The 16800-nt window shown below is 43.3% G+C and overlaps 1 protein-coding gene across 1 annotated transcript in view; it reads right to left on the bottom strand.

Annotated features, from left to right (window-relative positions):
- STK3 (serine/threonine kinase 3) overlaps positions 1 to 16800 on the bottom strand; it is a 271704-nt gene that overhangs the window by 63419 nt on the left and 191485 nt on the right. Inside the window, exon 10 of the mRNA XM_075549446.1 lies at positions 3913 to 4088. Within this exon, the coding sequence (XP_075405561.1) occupies positions 3913 to 4088 (176 nt within the window). The remainder of the gene's footprint in view (positions 1 to 3912; positions 4089 to 16800) is intronic.

Here is a 16800-nt window from a genome sequence, read left to right as displayed (position 1 = left end):
TCAATATTCTTCGCCAACACCATGATTCAACTGCATTGATTCTTTTCCAGTCTTCCTGGTTGAATGTCCAACTTCCACGTGCATATCTATTAATCTTAGCACTGCCTATTCACCGCTTACTCAGTCCCACCTACATTCCCCTACGGGGCTATTACAAACATTTTCCACTTTCTCAAAATGATGGGCGAGTCAAGCAGTTCCAGTTGACAGGTGTAGAAATGCTGGCGAAGGAGGCACTGTTCTGTCCACTGCTCCATCCCACCCCTCTCCCTTCTGAAGGCTGGATGCCCTGTTTAAGTTAAAAAAACAAATGCTTCAAAAAGTGCATCAAGTCGTATCAGCCCTTGAGACCCTTGTTAACTTTGAGGATATCTTCCTCGATGGTTTCCTTCTTTCCCTTCCGTCATTAGCTCCATACCTTACCCAACAATAGCTCTTTTCAGTAAATCGGCTACTCTAGTTGTCTAGCATTTTCCAGCGCTCTCTACGCCTATTTCTGGTGTGTTCTTCATTTCTTTCCATTTTGATAACTTCATTCGTTTAAGCCCATAACAGTTAACTGACTTTCCCAGCTCTGGGTTCTTTTGATCAATCCATACAGTAGACTATCAAGGTTAACATCAGTAAAACATTTCCTATCATGGCTTTCTCCAACAGAAACACTCAAATTTCCACTGTCTATGAAATAAAAGTTCAAGTTTTACAATCTTGCATTCAAGGCTTTCACCACCTGAGCCAGACATGCCTTTCTATTTTTATCTCCCCTAGTGTTCAACATAAAGGAGTCCTGGTGGCAGAGGGGCTGCGCCTCGAGGTGCTCACCATAAGGTCAGCAGTTCAAAACCACCAGCTGCTCCTCAACAGAAAGACATGGCTTTCTACTCTTGTACCAAGTCACGGGCTCAGAAACCCATCGAGGCAGTTTTACCTGGTCCTATAGGGTCACGCTGAATCACAATCGACTCGATGAGAGTGAGTGGGGTTGATTTTGTTTTTAACTGTTCCAAACGAACCACTTTAGATTTGGAACTGCCATACTTGAAGGCCTCTGCTGCACTGAGAGCCAAAGGCATGCCTGTGCTTGCCCACCTCTAGGCTTTTGCCCTGGTAGTGTAGTCAGCTACCACTAAAAGCTATGAACCACTAGTCACTCCACACAGGAAAAATGAGTCTGTCTGCTCTCATACAGATTTAAAGTCTTAGAAGCCAAAAAGGACAGGTCTACTCAGTTCTCTATGGTCTCAGTATTGACGATAATCACAATAATTCCTTCCACCCCTGTACACGGAGCACTCACAGTGGACTCTGCTGCTCCTTCTCATTATGAGGTGAAGTCCTCTTCCACATTCCTTTAATCTGGAGCAGACTGTGACTTAACTAATAGAATAATATGGCAGATGTGACACTGTGCAGATTGGATCGCAAGAAGAGAGTCTTACTTGCCTGACCAGGTTATGTGACCCTGCTAACAGTCACTACAACATCAAGACGCATGCGTGCGGCATCGTATACAGGCCAGGCAGTCCCTGGCCAACCAGTGAAAGAACAACCCTCATGAACAGACCCCAGACTGCAGTGCCACAAAAACTGTGGGCAAATGAAACTGCTATTTTAAGCCGCTACATTTTGGGATGTGGCAAGGGATAACTAGAACAGAGTTCAATCATTTTACTTGCTATTTCTTAACAGTTATAAGTTATTCATTACTTTGTTGCTAATTTCAGACTATTTCCTAGAGGCTATTGAGATTTATTCCAACAGAGAGAAGACAGAGTTCTTTGATAATAAATACTTTACATTATTTATCATGTTCATGAATTATTTAAAGCCAGAATGTCAGCAATCTAAATTATTTAAAAATGGGTTATAGTAAATGGCTTAAATAGAATTCTTACTAGTTCTATAGAAGATTTTATTTTCTAATTTCTAACATCAAAATGGAAAAAAGTAATAAGCAGGAGCAATAAATGTTTTCAGCCTGACCTGTTTATTACATTGCTAATATTTACTAGGAACTAGCTCAGAATACTAAGGATCTATTTTGAAACTTAATTATCTTAGTATTTTAAACTCAGAATATCTCAGCACTTAGGAGAAAAGCATGTAAAATTGAAAATATTTAGTATCCAAAAATCATTTAGAGGAACATTATCTAAGCAAAATGTTTTAAGATTATTTAGACATTGTAAAGCAGTATGTCGTCCAAAATTTTATATACTTAATAAACAAATATATTTGTAAACAAATGAGGATCTTGCTGCTGGTATTTTATGTGGAAAAATATTAAAGGACAGTATACAAAGATCACATATTATTATTATTATTAAAAACAGGCTAAAGCCAAAATTTATAGAATTTTATACTCAATTCAAAAATTCATTTTCAAAATTTAGTCTCAACGTCTGAGAGTCACTGCTACAGAATAGCTCCGTTATAGTCCACACATTCTTTAAAAGAAATACATTATAATAAAGAGCAGAAAAGAACAAAGGGAAAATGCCACAACTTGGTTATTGATCACAATTTTTACTGAAGCACATATGCTAGCTAGTAGGAAGGACACTATTATTTCTGACACATCAAGTAGATTTAACATTTACTCAAGTAGAATTTAGTTCAGTTCATTTTCAAGGTTGAGGCAAAATTCCTCAAGTCTGTGTCATGTATACATTCCTTCTCACCATTTATTTTAGCAATTGAGTTTACTGACTATCAAAGAATTATTTCATACTTGCATTATTAAAAACACCTTAGGGAAAACAGGTTATCACTTTAGTTCTACTGACACTATTTCTCCAAATGTGGGCTGCAATGTATTCCCCCCAACAGTGATTACTTACATTTCTCTGCAAGTACATTTTAATAAGAAACTTTTCATTTTCTCCATTTCTCTACGCACATATGTAGCTCTGTAATGAATACGTAGTCTGCAATTTTATACACACACACACACGCAGGAACTACATGGAGGTACCCAAATAAAACTGGAAAAAAAGCTCCACTGGACAGAGCTTTCACAGTACGCACTTTTCCCACTAGGCGAGCATCATTCTGAGGGAGTGCACCCAGTGGGGTCGCCTGGGAAGGTTCTCTCGGGTCACAGTGAATTTTTCGTAAAAGCAGTTTCACAGAAACTCGTTTTTTGTGATGGCCGATTTAAGAGAACAACGTGCAGCAATAAAATGGTGTTTCCTGCTCACGAAAACTGTCGCAGAAACTGGTGTGATGTTGAGCACAGCTTACATGGGCAGCGCTGTGGGAAAAACTCAAGTGTACGAGTGGCTTTCTTGTTTCAAAAAAGGTGACATGTCAATTGATGACAATTGATGTCCATTCTGGACATCCGTCAACTTCCCAAATGGACAAAAGCGTCGACTCGTAGTGCATGTGGAGTTCGTTCCACCAGATCAAACTGTCAATCAGCCTCTCTGGTTAGAGGTCCTACAAGATTACGTAACATTGTGAGACAAAGAGGGCTGATTGGTGGCGGACAGGGGACTGGTTTTGCCACCACAACAATGCACCTGCTCATGCAGCCATCTCGATGCGCCAGTTTTTGCCCCACGCATCTTACTCCCCTGACCACGCTCCGTGTGCCTTCTTTTTATGTCCAAGAATGAAGAGGGGCATGAAAGGGCAGCAATTTGACAATGCAGAAGAGGTAGAGAAAAAAACAACAACAAGGGAGGTGCTGTCAGCCATCCAAACAGATGAGTTTGAAAATGTTTCCATGAATGGAATCACAGATTTGACAAATGTTATGGAGATTACTTTGAAGGTGATAAAGTTGTTTTGTAAAAAAATAGCTTTGGAAAAAAAAGTCCAGTTCTTTTTGGGTACCCCTTGTATGCTTCTCAAAGTGAGGAAACAATAAAAGATAAAGCATAAATGGGAGAATTAAAATGTACTTACAAAGTCATAGTCACCATCTTGAGGAACCTTCCAGTTATCAGGAAAAACGTTTTTGGATATAGGGAAGGGTTCGTGCATGTTCTGATTACAGTTTTCATGACTCTTGTTCTTGAAGTCCTGTTTATCAAAGTAGTCCATGAAAGATGGTCTCTGGACTTGTGGCGAAGTTGCATTTCCTTATAAAATAAACAGCATGAGAAGGGAATAAGCTCTTACATTTGGTGGGTGAATTTACTGAAGTATGCTTTCTATACTACATGTGAACTGCTGACAGTCAATGTCAACATAGTCCATTAAGTGATGAACTCAGTCAGATGGTAAAAGTGAAAGACAAAAAAAGTCATCTAGGTCAAACGAGACTTCAACTAACAACAGGCAAAGAAGGAGAATATCCGTACCCTAAAAACATTCCCAGATTTTGGCAAAATATCATAATTTTATTAAAAATAACTTCCAATACATTTGAAGTTGGTCAAAGAAAGTAAACTTTTAAAACTTAAGCTGCTTTGTTGCTTTTCCTTTTACATATGTGGGGCTTCAAAAAGTTTGTGAGGAAAGTCCATTAGTTTTTCATTCCATTTTCCACAAATTCTCTGATGCCCGCTTATATAAGGCTGCAGAATTCTTGCCACTGTCAACAGCAGTAAGGGACTCTAAGGGTATCTCTAGCTTCCTCTTCCGTCTCTTTGCTTCCTTCTAGACTTTCGACTGATTTCACTTCCTCCCCAATCTCGTGGCACCATCCATCAGGATTACACCAGCGTCTCCCAGCCAGGGCTTCCAGCAGGCTCGGCCAGTTTCAGTCAAAGCAACCTTGGGGTAGATGTGAATTTTTAAAAAATAGAAATGAACTGGACCACTAACTAGGACAGGAGCTATTACAGGTTGAAGCCCTGACGGAAATTAATTTCCCTTTCAGAACGGCAGGGCTGTGCATGTATTGCATAGCAACTAAATCTCTTGACCAGGTGAGTAGAAAATACCACTGCTGGACTCAAGGATGACACTTTTCGTGCCACGTTGAATGTGTGCTGCCGACCACTATCCCAGCCATCATGTTGTGTCGCCCATTCAGAGTCTACTTTACACACTGTCGAGAGTCACCTCCCCAAATACAACTCAGGTTGCATCATTCTGCATAGAACCGGCGAAGGGCTCATTTCTGATAAGAAGAAAAACATCTATGTCAGCCTGTGGGTTTCTGCCTACAATTTCATTTTCAGCTCTTGCCAATCTTCAACAGAGACTTGATTTTATTGATCTACTTTCAGATTCTTAACCGAATCGTGATGTTTCACAATTTTATCATATCACCATATAAAATCTCCTTCAGAGTCAGATCAACTATTACCTCCTACGAGAAGCCTCCCCAGCTTCCTCTAGGTAGAGGCAGGCGTACCTATCATAGGAAGCTACCCAGAGAGCACACTGCAGACTGCACTAGCTGTCAGGAAAGTGCAGGGCGAGGGAGGCAGTGCTTCATCCTGTTGCACGAGTGCAGGGGTTGCTATGCGTAGGACCTGGCGACACAGAGCCTAATAGCAGCACCTACCCACGGACCATGAGCCGGTGTGTGACTAGAACAAGGGAATACTACCTGGTTTAAAACCAGCAAAGGGTGTGCCACGGTCTTATCCCTTCACCGTACTTATTCAACCTGTATGCTGAGCAGATGATCCGAGACGCTGGACTATGTGCAGAAGAACTCAGCATTAAGACTGGAGGAAGGATTATAAACACCTGTGATATGCAGCTGGAACAATCTTGCTTGCTACACGAGAGCAGGACTCGAAGCACTTGCTGATGAAGATCAAGGACTGTAGCCTTCAGTAGCAGTAGATCAGCAGGCCAGCCTGCCTGCCTCCTTTCTAAGGTACCTCTGGGTGAACTTCTAACTATTTGGTTAGAAACTGGATTAGTTTAATGTAAGTATAGATAAATATATACACACATTATTTATTTATTAAACCAAAAATATACTAATTTTTTTACAAGGGAAAAGTAATTTTGTATCAGATTCCATATCTATTTGTGATTGGGAGCTAACTCTTAGAAAAATAGGAAACTCAAAAATGACCACCATTATCAAGTGTGCTTGGCAGACATATAAACTTTTGCTTTATGGAAGCAAATTTCCAAATAGCATTCTTTTAGGTGATAAATTTCCACAAAATGAGGCATGGAAGATGCGCTGGAGCACACTTCTACCCTAGCATCCAAAGAATCTCAAAGGATGGGGGTTGATTTAAAGGGCAGTGATTAACTCACAGACGAGAGCACCATTCCCAAGTTGCCTAACCCTGACCGTGCCCCACCAGCTCTCCAAGTCCTCCTCTTCCCACACCAGGGCAGACATACAAGACTCGTATTACTGATCCTTTCAACCAGCACTGGACTCACTTCTTTGTTTTGTCCTCAACGAAGCAGTATGGGAACTTTCAGGCTAGAATCTTTACCCATACCTTAGGACTCTAATAGAGAAGCTAGTGGTGATGTGGGTCAGCTCTGGGCTGCCGTCTGCAAGGTCAGCGGTTCAAACTCAATAGCTGTTCTGTGGAAGACAGACGGGGCTGTCTGCTCTCTAAAAGATTTACAGTCTTGGAAACCTTAAATAAGGTGACTGAATTGGAATCAACTCCGATGACTATGGAATTTGGGGTGGGTGCTGAAATAAAAAGAATCAAAATAAAGAAAAGACTACTAATTTGGACCATTCTGTCTAACATTATTCACGAAAAGCATTCTAGGAGAAAGCGGAAGACTAACTCATACCTGCTGGGAAGGAGCATTACAGAGTGTAACTACATATGAAGACCAGTGTGCACTGGGAAGGAGACGGAGAAACAGACACTCAAGAGTCGCCTTTCCCTACGAGAATAAAGTGCCTGCAACTCTCCTGATGAAAACCGTCCCGACAAAAGGAAAATGAGCTGGAGAGTAAGGGAAAAGCCAACGGACAGACCGTAGTCTCGTTGCAGTAACAGAGAAGTCACAGCCCAGGGCAGTAAGCAAATGCAAGAGGAAGGGAAGAGGCAGACCAAGCCCGGGGCGGGCTGCAGTGAGCAAAGAATCACTGGACTCCAGTCATTCACTCTTCCAGCCTTGACAGTCGTGAGCTTGCTCCTGCCCTCTCCTAGTCAAGGGCCTTGCCCCAGGGCTCAGCAGATGCCCTCAGTGACCTACTGTCTGTCAGTAAGAGAGTTGCCTATCTCTTTATTTAGGGTGGCAAGGTGCATCTCATGGACAGGAGCGACCATGTGACATAATCTTGGCTGACGGCATATAAAATGCAGATTTCTAGGAAAATTTTACTTGACAGAGGGACCAATAACCAACCCTTTTGTTTCCTCCCAGTCTGTCTGAGGAGAGGGGAAAGCTGATGACAGTAGAGCTAGTCCTCACTCAGAAGCAGGAGGACAAAAGTGCTCCTAGAGGCAGTCCCACAGAGAGGAACCCCGGGAAGCCAGGGACCCACACCACAGCACAAGGCTCGACTGGGTTTCCTGTAAACTAAATTGTAAACAAATTAGTCCAGTCTTGTCCCTCACTATTCTTTTGATTTGGGGGACACACAAAGCCAAACTCAGTTCCTAGGGAGGAAGCAGCAAAAAACAAACAAACCCACAAACAAAAGGCACTGAAACGATCATGGACTATTTCCATGACCTTTTTGAAGCCCCCGTCACATAGTTCAGAGTGGAGGACATGCAAAGAGGAAGGAGGAGCAATAATCTTCAGTTTCGCTGTAGAGCTATCCTGATCTGCATCCCGAAACCTGGTCCTATTACAGTGGTATAATTACTATCATATTTCAAACCTGCTGGGGGCCTTTGACAGACTGACCAGGAAAAGGCCAGATGGATGCTGCACAGTAAATTTTGAAAATGATCCATTCCTAAATTGGATATAAACATTCTTACAAAGAGTTCAAATGCCAGTAAAACAAACAAACAAAAAAACCCAACGTAAATAAGACTGTCTATTCCATTATATTTTCCTCTTAAATAACTTTATAACAAGGTAAGTTTGGTCACATTATTCTTACAGTTTTTATTCAAGTGGCATGTGACTGTACTTCTAAATATTTCCTAGTGCTTAACTGCAAAGCTCACATGAGCATTTAGAGTGTAACTTTGGCATATGAGAAGAACAGATTCTGTCTAGTTGTGTATCTTTCGTTTCTGAGGCTTGTCGTCCACATTACCATGAAGGAACCGCTGTGATTGCTCAGTCCTGTCCCCGCACACGACGGGAAACACATGCCCACACTGCAGTCGCACCCTTCGCAGACGCATGTTCACAGAAGTGGGGCAGAGAGGACAATGTCTCTCTTTTATTATTATTAATTATTATGCTTATTTTCAAAAGCTGAAATACTGGGCCCTTCAGCAAAAGAGTGAAACAGGAAATCTCAAGATGGTAACCCCTGTCGTATGTGATGTGGTTGCTATGGAAAATACTTTAAACACAAAATAATCACATAAAATTGACATCAATTTCTCCAGTGGCAGTTAAATAATAACCCACACTTATAAAAATACACTTTATTTTAGTAATAAATTTAATGTTGGAAATAATCTAGTTCCTTGATTTTGGGCCCATTCTTTCAACTACTTGCTTGTGGAGTGAAAACCCATCAGCTATAAAGAATACACGCTCGTCACTCGTTCCCTTTGTGCATGCGCATTCTTACAGGAGGAGCTCGCTCTCGCTCCTTCAGACCCTCCAACAGGTTCCAGGAGAGTAAATTGTGTAGAAGTAATAATAACTTTAGCAGCCCACCCACAATTATTTTACAAAGGTGAAGGCTTCAAGGAGACTTACATATAAGTAGAAAATTCTTAGATACTTAAAATATCATCTGCTTGATTTTAATCCTCTTAGAATGAGGATGGCAATGATACTAAATGTGTACAGAATGAAATGACAATAAATCATAACATCTGAGACATTCACATCTATTACCTAATTTGTTCTTCTAAAAATACTTTTAAGATGCGGGTGTTCTACCTGACTAATGGTCTTGGAAGAGAGCCCTTTGTTTCGTTGCCAAGCATCCAGTGACTCCACATAAAACCCAGGATGTCAACCCGGAGCCCCTGACATCCAGCTTTTCCTTAACTTCAGCAGGATGCTCTTTCAAACAAGGGAGGACACAGACAACGTGGAGAAGATCCAAGGCTATTCATAAAAAAGATTAAAAGCTTAGAAAATCATACCTACACAAAGGTTAAGGGGACTGAAATTGTTTGGCCAGGAAAAGAAACGTCTAAGGAACAATTTCCTAAGTATCCAAGTACATATGAAGGGTTCTTGCACTGAAAATAGCGACCAGCTGTTTTTCATCCCCACTGAAGGCAGAACAAAAGGAAGCAGCCAGAGAAAATCTTGAGAAGTTCGGTTAAATAAAAGCAGCGACTTCCTGAAAGAGAACCGAGTAGCCTAACAGCCTCCGCCCCCCACCCCTATGTGGGTCTGTGGGCGCTGTTTCTTCTGAGGCACTGACGAGAAAGAAGTTCTCATCTGTACGAAGACTAACACATACGTTTACCTATACTTGGCTATTATGTTATGTCCATTGATGACGCAAAGGCATTAGACCGTGTGGATCATAAGGAACTATGAATAGCCTTGTTAGGAGTGGGGACTCCAGAACATTGTGCGCACGCAGAACCTGTACGTTGTACTCGTGCTGAGACTGTCATTTGAACAGGGCAAGGGGGTACAGCCTGGTTTAGAGTCAACCTTGTGTGTCAGGGGTGCAGTCCTTTCACCAAACTATCCAATCTGTATGCTCAGAAGACAGGCTGGGAAGCTGGACTTGATGAAGAGGGAGTCAGCATCAGACCTGGAGGAAGGCTGGCTAACCACCCACAAGATGCTTATGAGACAGCCTTGCTTGCTGAAAAGGAAGAGGACATGCAGCACTTACTGATGAAGATCAAAGACAATCGTCTTTTAGATGGCGACCACAGATGTCACTTTGACGACTGGTGCACCTGGCCCAAGTCATGCTACTTTCAATCGCTCGTGTGTATGTGAAAGCTGGACAATAAACACAGGAGACCGAAGAACTGAAGCCTTTGAGCATTAGTGTTGGCGAAGAATACGGACTGTGTCATGGGCGGCCTGTGGTAGTTAGCTTTTATGTCAACTTGAATTTGCATCCACGTATAAGGGGGTGGGGTCCAACCTATTAATCAGGGCACAACCTGATGGTGCCTCTTTGGGAGAGTGGCCTTTATTACAAGAGAGACAGGGAGAACTTCTCTCTTGTCCTTCACCGTTACCCTTTCTGGGGCTCTCTGTCTGCCTCCAGGAGTGGCCCCATGTGGGCTGCTGACTCTTGAGAGAGCCAACGTCTGAGGCTGCTTTCGGCCTGCCACGTTTCCACACACATTGGATCTATGCAACTCTGGCCTATGACCCCAGATGCTTTGCCTTCCGGTGTCATCAGCCTTCAGTTCCGGGAGTCTGGAAAGGCCTCTGGCTAGCATCAGACCCAGGGACTTGAGTTGGACTGGGTTGAGGTGCTTTCTTGACATTAAGTCACATCTTAATATAAAATTCCTTCTTATACACATATGAATGGCACCGATTTTGTTTCTCAGACAACCCCGCCTACTGAACTGCCAGAAGAATAAACAAATGGCCTTGGAGGGAGGACCCCCAGAAGTCTTCTTCGGGTCAAGGATGGGGAGCATCCCATGGGCATTCCTGTCAAGAGGACCAGAGTCTGGTGGAGGATACCATGCTAAGTAATAGCACCAAGATCAATTGGGCCCAGGGGCGGCCACAATGGGCTCAAACATGGTAACAATCGTGAGGGTGGCCCAGGCCGGACAGTGTTCACTCTGTTGCATTAATTGACTCAGCGGTGTCTAACAACAATATCAACTATACTTCATGCTAGTGGAGGAAGTCGCCTCCAGCCAAAATTAATGCACCAACAGAGTCCGTCCGGGTCCTAGGACATTAAACATACCACCCCCCAAGACCACCTACTTACAGGATCACTTCACACCACGGCAGCGGCACCTTATCCATATGCTGAGTACTCTGGCTGAGGTAAAAAGAGCTTCCATATTGGACAGAAAGGTTGCTAGGTGCCCAATAATACTATGGGCACAGAACCCAACCAGAAGATGGACAGGGTGATAACTGTTCCATCTGTATTGCATGGGGTGCGTGATTAAGGAAAGCACAGAGAGTTGGTGGTTTTTAAAGGTGAGGTACAGAGAACTGGGTAAATGCTCCCCCTACACACTCTCCCACCCCTGTTCATTGTTTCTGGGCACATGAAATTCCATCCTTAATGAATTTATTCCTTTGGCTCAAGGCTTTGTAATTTGAGAGTGTGGGTGGGACTGGGGACGGACGGACACACACACACACACACACACACACACACCCTAAACATCAAGAAGTACTAGGCATGTCACACCTTAGTGAGAAAAAGTATCTAATCTATAGCTGCAGTGGATTCTGAGAGCAGGAGGGAGAGGAAGGATCTGCACCAGAGTCGGAGAGGAGATGTTTCTAATCAGATAGCAGGACATGAAAAGTGGGTGCTCAGGGCAGTTGTCTTACCCTTACCTTACTGCCAAGGGATACTGGCTGTGCTAGGGCGTGGGAACATGCCATGGTCAGTTCGTCCTCCTTGGTATCTGTTCTAACACTTTTATTTCTATCCTGCCTCTGATTCTAGGACCAATTCCTAAAAATACAAGGCACAACTCTCATTTGTTTTCTCTTATTAATGATGTGAAAGTGTACACAGGTGTTGTATAAACATAGGCATATACAAAGAAACTTTACAAATGCGTGCTCAATTAAAACTACTTACAACAGTATTTAAAACTGATCAATTGAGCTATGACAGACTATTATAAATAAGTACATGCAGCCTGAAGCACAACTAGCTACTCCACTGCCCATTCTTAATACATGGTTTCCTCATACTTCCCCATCCAACGACCTCTCCCCTGAACAGGCTCCAGTTTATCCCTGTCCTTGATATGGCATGATTCTGTTATGATCTCCTCCTCAGTGAGTCTACACCAACTTGTAATGACATTGGGCACCTTTGAAAACTGGTCTCAGATGTGTAAGACTTCTGCCCAAGAATTTGTGATCAAGACTGGGTCTATATACTGTTTCCACCACATACTTGCTACAAATCACAAGTCATTGAACAGTTCTGTCTCCGCTTCATCATTGGTAAATAGTCGTGAAAATGCTATTTAACAGGTTCCTTATGAGGATTACAAGGAGCCCTGGCAGCACAGTGGGCAAGGGCTTGGGGCTAACTGAAAGGTCAGTGGTTCAGACCCACCAGCCACTCTGTGAATGAAGGATGTGGTTGTGTGCTTCTGTAATGATTACAGCCCAGTCCCCCATGGGACAGCCCCCCCCCCACCCCTACCCCATCACTGTGCCCTGGAATGGACTCCGCAGCAATGCATTGGGACAACTAAATAAGGCAAGCACAATGCCGGGCCCATGCGAGGTCTTCAATTAATGATGCTCTCCTGGTGGTGCAATTATTTAAGTGTTGAGAAGACAGAAAAATTCGGAAGGCTTGATGTTCATTTAATGAGGATGAAGGCAGAGAGACATTCAATGACGTCCTTTTTATTCCAAAGCTCATGTTTAAAACGGCTTCTCAAGCAGCCCCGGTGGCATAGTGGTTTCCACTTTGAGCTGCTAACTACAAAATCAGAAGTTCAAATCCATCGGTGACCCTGCAGTTTCTGCTCTTGTAAAGATTCACAGTCTTGGAAACCTACAGGGGCAGTTCTACCCTCCCCTGTATGGTCTCTATGAGTTAGAATCAGCTCATTGGCAATAAAACACAGCTTCTCAGATTTCTCATGGCTTGTCTGTCTGTTGTGTGAAAAAAGGTCATCTACTGAAAGGCGAGGGGAGGTGACAGGAGGAGACTTCCTGACCACCTGAGAGAGACACTTTGTAGCAGGAGAAACCTAGTCCCATAGGAAGGCAATGGGGCTAAGGGCTGAGGGACCGAAGGCCCTCGTCTGAGCAGATGGGACATTTTTCTCACTCAGCACTGAACGCACAGCGTGTTGTCGTAAAGGTGGGCCAAGGTTAGCTCACAGAGTTTTGCCCAGAGGGCCAGGAGAGAGGTGTGGACTAGAGGCTCTGTGAACACGAGCGTGGATGAAGTGACGAAGCATGGTCTCTAAGCCCCAGAGAGAAATCCAAGAGGAGTGTGCCCATGGCCCGGGGCTGGTGAGCACCCGCGGGGCCAGCCCTGCCCGGAACTCCGTGCTTCATAGACAGAGCTCACACAGGAGGTTAACAGCTGATATGCTCCTTCTTAGCAGCTTTTCATGATAAGGTAGGTAAAGAAAGCCTGGGTCATACACTTTTAATAAGCAGGTTTCCCTACTATAGAATTTTCAGAGCTTTCATAAGCTAATGTATAATATCGTTATTCAATAATGTATATCCAGTTAAACGTGCATTTTCCCAATAGAACCTTCTCTATAGATCCATCAGAGAACCTCACTGAATGGCTACCTTAAGGAACATACTTTCCAAGAGTCTGTTTTGTGAGGTGAAAGGCAGGGATACGAAAAGACGTTTCCCGCCAAGTCAGAGCTTACAGTTCTAAAGATAGGAAGTTGATCTGAGGGTCCCCTGGACTCTCAGAGCCGTGCATCTGTGACCCTACTACAAGGCCATACTTGTAGTAAAATTTGACTCCCCCTCTACTGTACTTGATTTCATTCATGAATCAATATTCCAAGAGCATTTACTATTATGTGGCAGAGGGGATTTACACAGCACTCTGAGCAAGGCACACCTCACCATCCCATCTGTGTGGAGAGACCGCAGGCACACAAACTGAACAACCAGGCTGGAGTCTGCAGCACTTTCTCAGAAAACCCACCAGGGAGAGGTTCCCCTCGGGGCACCTAGAGTGTTCTGGTTCCGGAAACCAGAAGTCCCACCGAGAGACAGGGCTACCTGAGCAGAGCGTAGCGGAACAAGGGCAAAGGCCGCCTGGCAGTCTCCCTGCTGAAGCCGTTGTTCTTCTCAATTCACCCCCAAGGACGCCTGCCACCCCACCACCTCACCAATTTGATGCCGATCTATTCTTGACCTGGTCCTAATCGACGTCCTCAAAATAAAAAGTCCCAAACACTGATTTCCTTATAACCAACCTACTTCTTGCCGTGGTCAATTGGTCCTAAGTCTAGCTGGCAGTGGGCCATCTGGAGGATCACACAGAAGAATACGATCTGAGGGTCAGCATAACACGGAAGGCAGACGTGGAGATGGACGCACACACATTGGTGGGCACTGCAGTGTGAACGACCTCAGCTACCAAGGTGAGCCTGGACCTGGCACAGGGCAGGCGGAGGTCCCCAAGAGAACGGAGAGGGAAGAGTGGGGTGAGCAAGTGACAGACAGACTTTCACTGAGGAAAACAGGCTTTGAGAAAGAAGGTCATGCTTTTGACATGTTCTCGGGGTTTGTGCCCGCCCCATCTATGAACAAATGTTTTAAGTACTTATTGCCATTTTTCTCTACTTCAAAACAATTTCTAATATTTTAGCTTCCTCTAGTCAGATCACCACCTGTTCATGGGGCAGGGAAACAGGTCTGTAATGTTTACTTCCTGGATAAAGATATAAAAGAGAAAAATTAAGCCTACGGTAATTTAAACGGACAAGAATGTTAAATCAGGCATTTCATTTGAAGCTCCAGTGGAAAAGAAGATGAAAATCAGATTCTCTGGCACACAATGTAACCTTCCAGAAATTGTAAAAAAGCAAAACTAACATATTGCTATAATATACACAGGCAACAAAAATATGCTAAAGACACATTAGCAAAGGAGGCTTCGACCAATGAGTTGTGAACTGAGAGCTTAACTCAACTAATCTAAGAAGTATTCAAGGAAATTTCTACCATGAGGAAAAAAAAATACAAAACTCAAAATAATTGTGGTTTCAGGAAAAGCAAGGTATGTACCAATAGCTTCTTCACATTCTTTGCAATTGCTTACTATAATATGGCAGCCCTGGGGTTATACTAGCATCACATGATTAGGTTCTGGGGAACAGTGAAGGATGATGTCAAATTGCAGAAACTTAAATGGGAAGTTGGCTCATGGGACTTCAAACCTGCTGAAGCACAAAAAACTATTACAACCATATAAACCACAAAGTACTCGTCCTAAAAACAAGTTTTTGGTGAAATCTGTGACTGACAAAATAATGACACTGGGGCCATACAATGTGAACATAAGTCTCCTGAGTGATTTCTCCACTGTCGAAGCTAAAGGTGACTGCTCAAAATGTGTGTGCACCTACCCTGTAAGTTTAAAGCATGATGATTGCTAAAATATCAACCCCTATCTCTTCTTCAAATTCGAACACACTACATGAATTGTACTCTACTGTACTTTAAAAACATCATTTTATTGGGGGCTCGTACAACACTTCTCATAATCCATATATACATCCATTGTGTCCAGCACATTTGTTGCCATCATCATTCTCAAAACATTTGCTTTCTACTTGAGCCCTTGGTAATCAGCTCCTCATTTTTATGGACTCATTTTTAAAAACTACTATTAAATATACTAAGATTAGATTATAACTTCTTAGGTGTTCAATCAAGCTCTCAATGATATTCTAAGTGGTCTACTTCGAGTCATAAAGCTTGATTAAAAGAAGCAGATATGTTTGTGGACAAAATGTTGCTCCATGCTTATGGGAAATTACCTGCAACTATCTTATCACTGAGTGTTTTGCAATCTACAGGCCATCTGGCTTGTACCCGAAGGAGGGCTGGCTTTGAAGGCCATACAGCCATCAGACTTGGTGGGGGGACCCGTTATGGATATCCCCGTTATGGATATCCATACCCGTTATGGATATCCATACTAATCTAATGCCAAGCCAAGAATTTCAGGATGTCCAAGCTGAGGCTGCTTTCCAGGGCAGAGGGTCAGAAGACCCACCAGGGAGGCGACACGCCCAAATTCATAACACTGTCAGGATTAACCACACAGGATCTAGTTTGCATTTTGTGCCTCTTGACCCTCCCTTTTCAAAGTGCACAACCATAAGAGTTATACATTTGGAGGTATGAAGAAAGCCAAGCAAGGAGCCAAGTGACTTGAAGCTCTGAAATAGGCACCCTACTTATCAAGCAGCCTAAGCCTAATGGGGGTAGGGAGTGGGGGGGGGGGGAGAGACAGCAACACAGGAGTAGCCAAAAGAAATTCTTAAACTCATCTTACAGCACCAGCAAATCATTTGAATTTCACAAATGTCTAGGCTCTACAATAGTTTCAATATATCAAGTCAATTCCAACTCATAGCAACTTTATAGGACAGAATGGACCCTGCCTCTATGGGTTTCCCAGGCTGTGAATTTTCATAGGAGTGGGTGGGTGGAAAGCTTCCTCTTTCTCCCACTGAGTGGCTGGTGGTTTCAAACTTCTAACCCTGTAGTTAGCAACCTCCTTCCTGATGGAACAAGTTGTGTATTTCTGCATTTGTGCCATTTAAAAGCAGTACTGTGTAGCAGGAGACAGCCTAGTGCTTAGACTTTGAAATGACAACGATCACTTGGACGGTATACAGAAAAGACGGGTCGGTAGGTATGAAGAGGTGACAATCCATCTGTGAACGCACAAAACCTTGTTATCGCGGCAATATCTTAAAAAGCGATTAAAAGAAGAAGTGCTAGTCTAAGACATCCCTCCTGTAAGTGGTGGAGGTCAGAAAGAAGACCTGAGTCCTCCTCTGAGCCCCTGGAGCAGCCCTGGCGCAGCGCCTTACCCGTGTGGTAAGGAGCAGTGGTAAGTAAGCACTGACGTGAACAGGGCTTCCAAAAATTCATGGA

The sequence above is a fragment of the Tenrec ecaudatus genome, chromosome 5 (genome assembly GCF_050624435.1).
Source record: "Tenrec ecaudatus isolate mTenEca1 chromosome 5, mTenEca1.hap1, whole genome shotgun sequence".
NCBI classification, from domain to species: domain Eukaryota; kingdom Metazoa; phylum Chordata; class Mammalia; order Afrosoricida; family Tenrecidae; genus Tenrec; species Tenrec ecaudatus.
The sequence above is the reverse complement of the archived record's forward strand: the minus strand, read 5'-3'. Positions and strand labels throughout refer to the sequence as shown.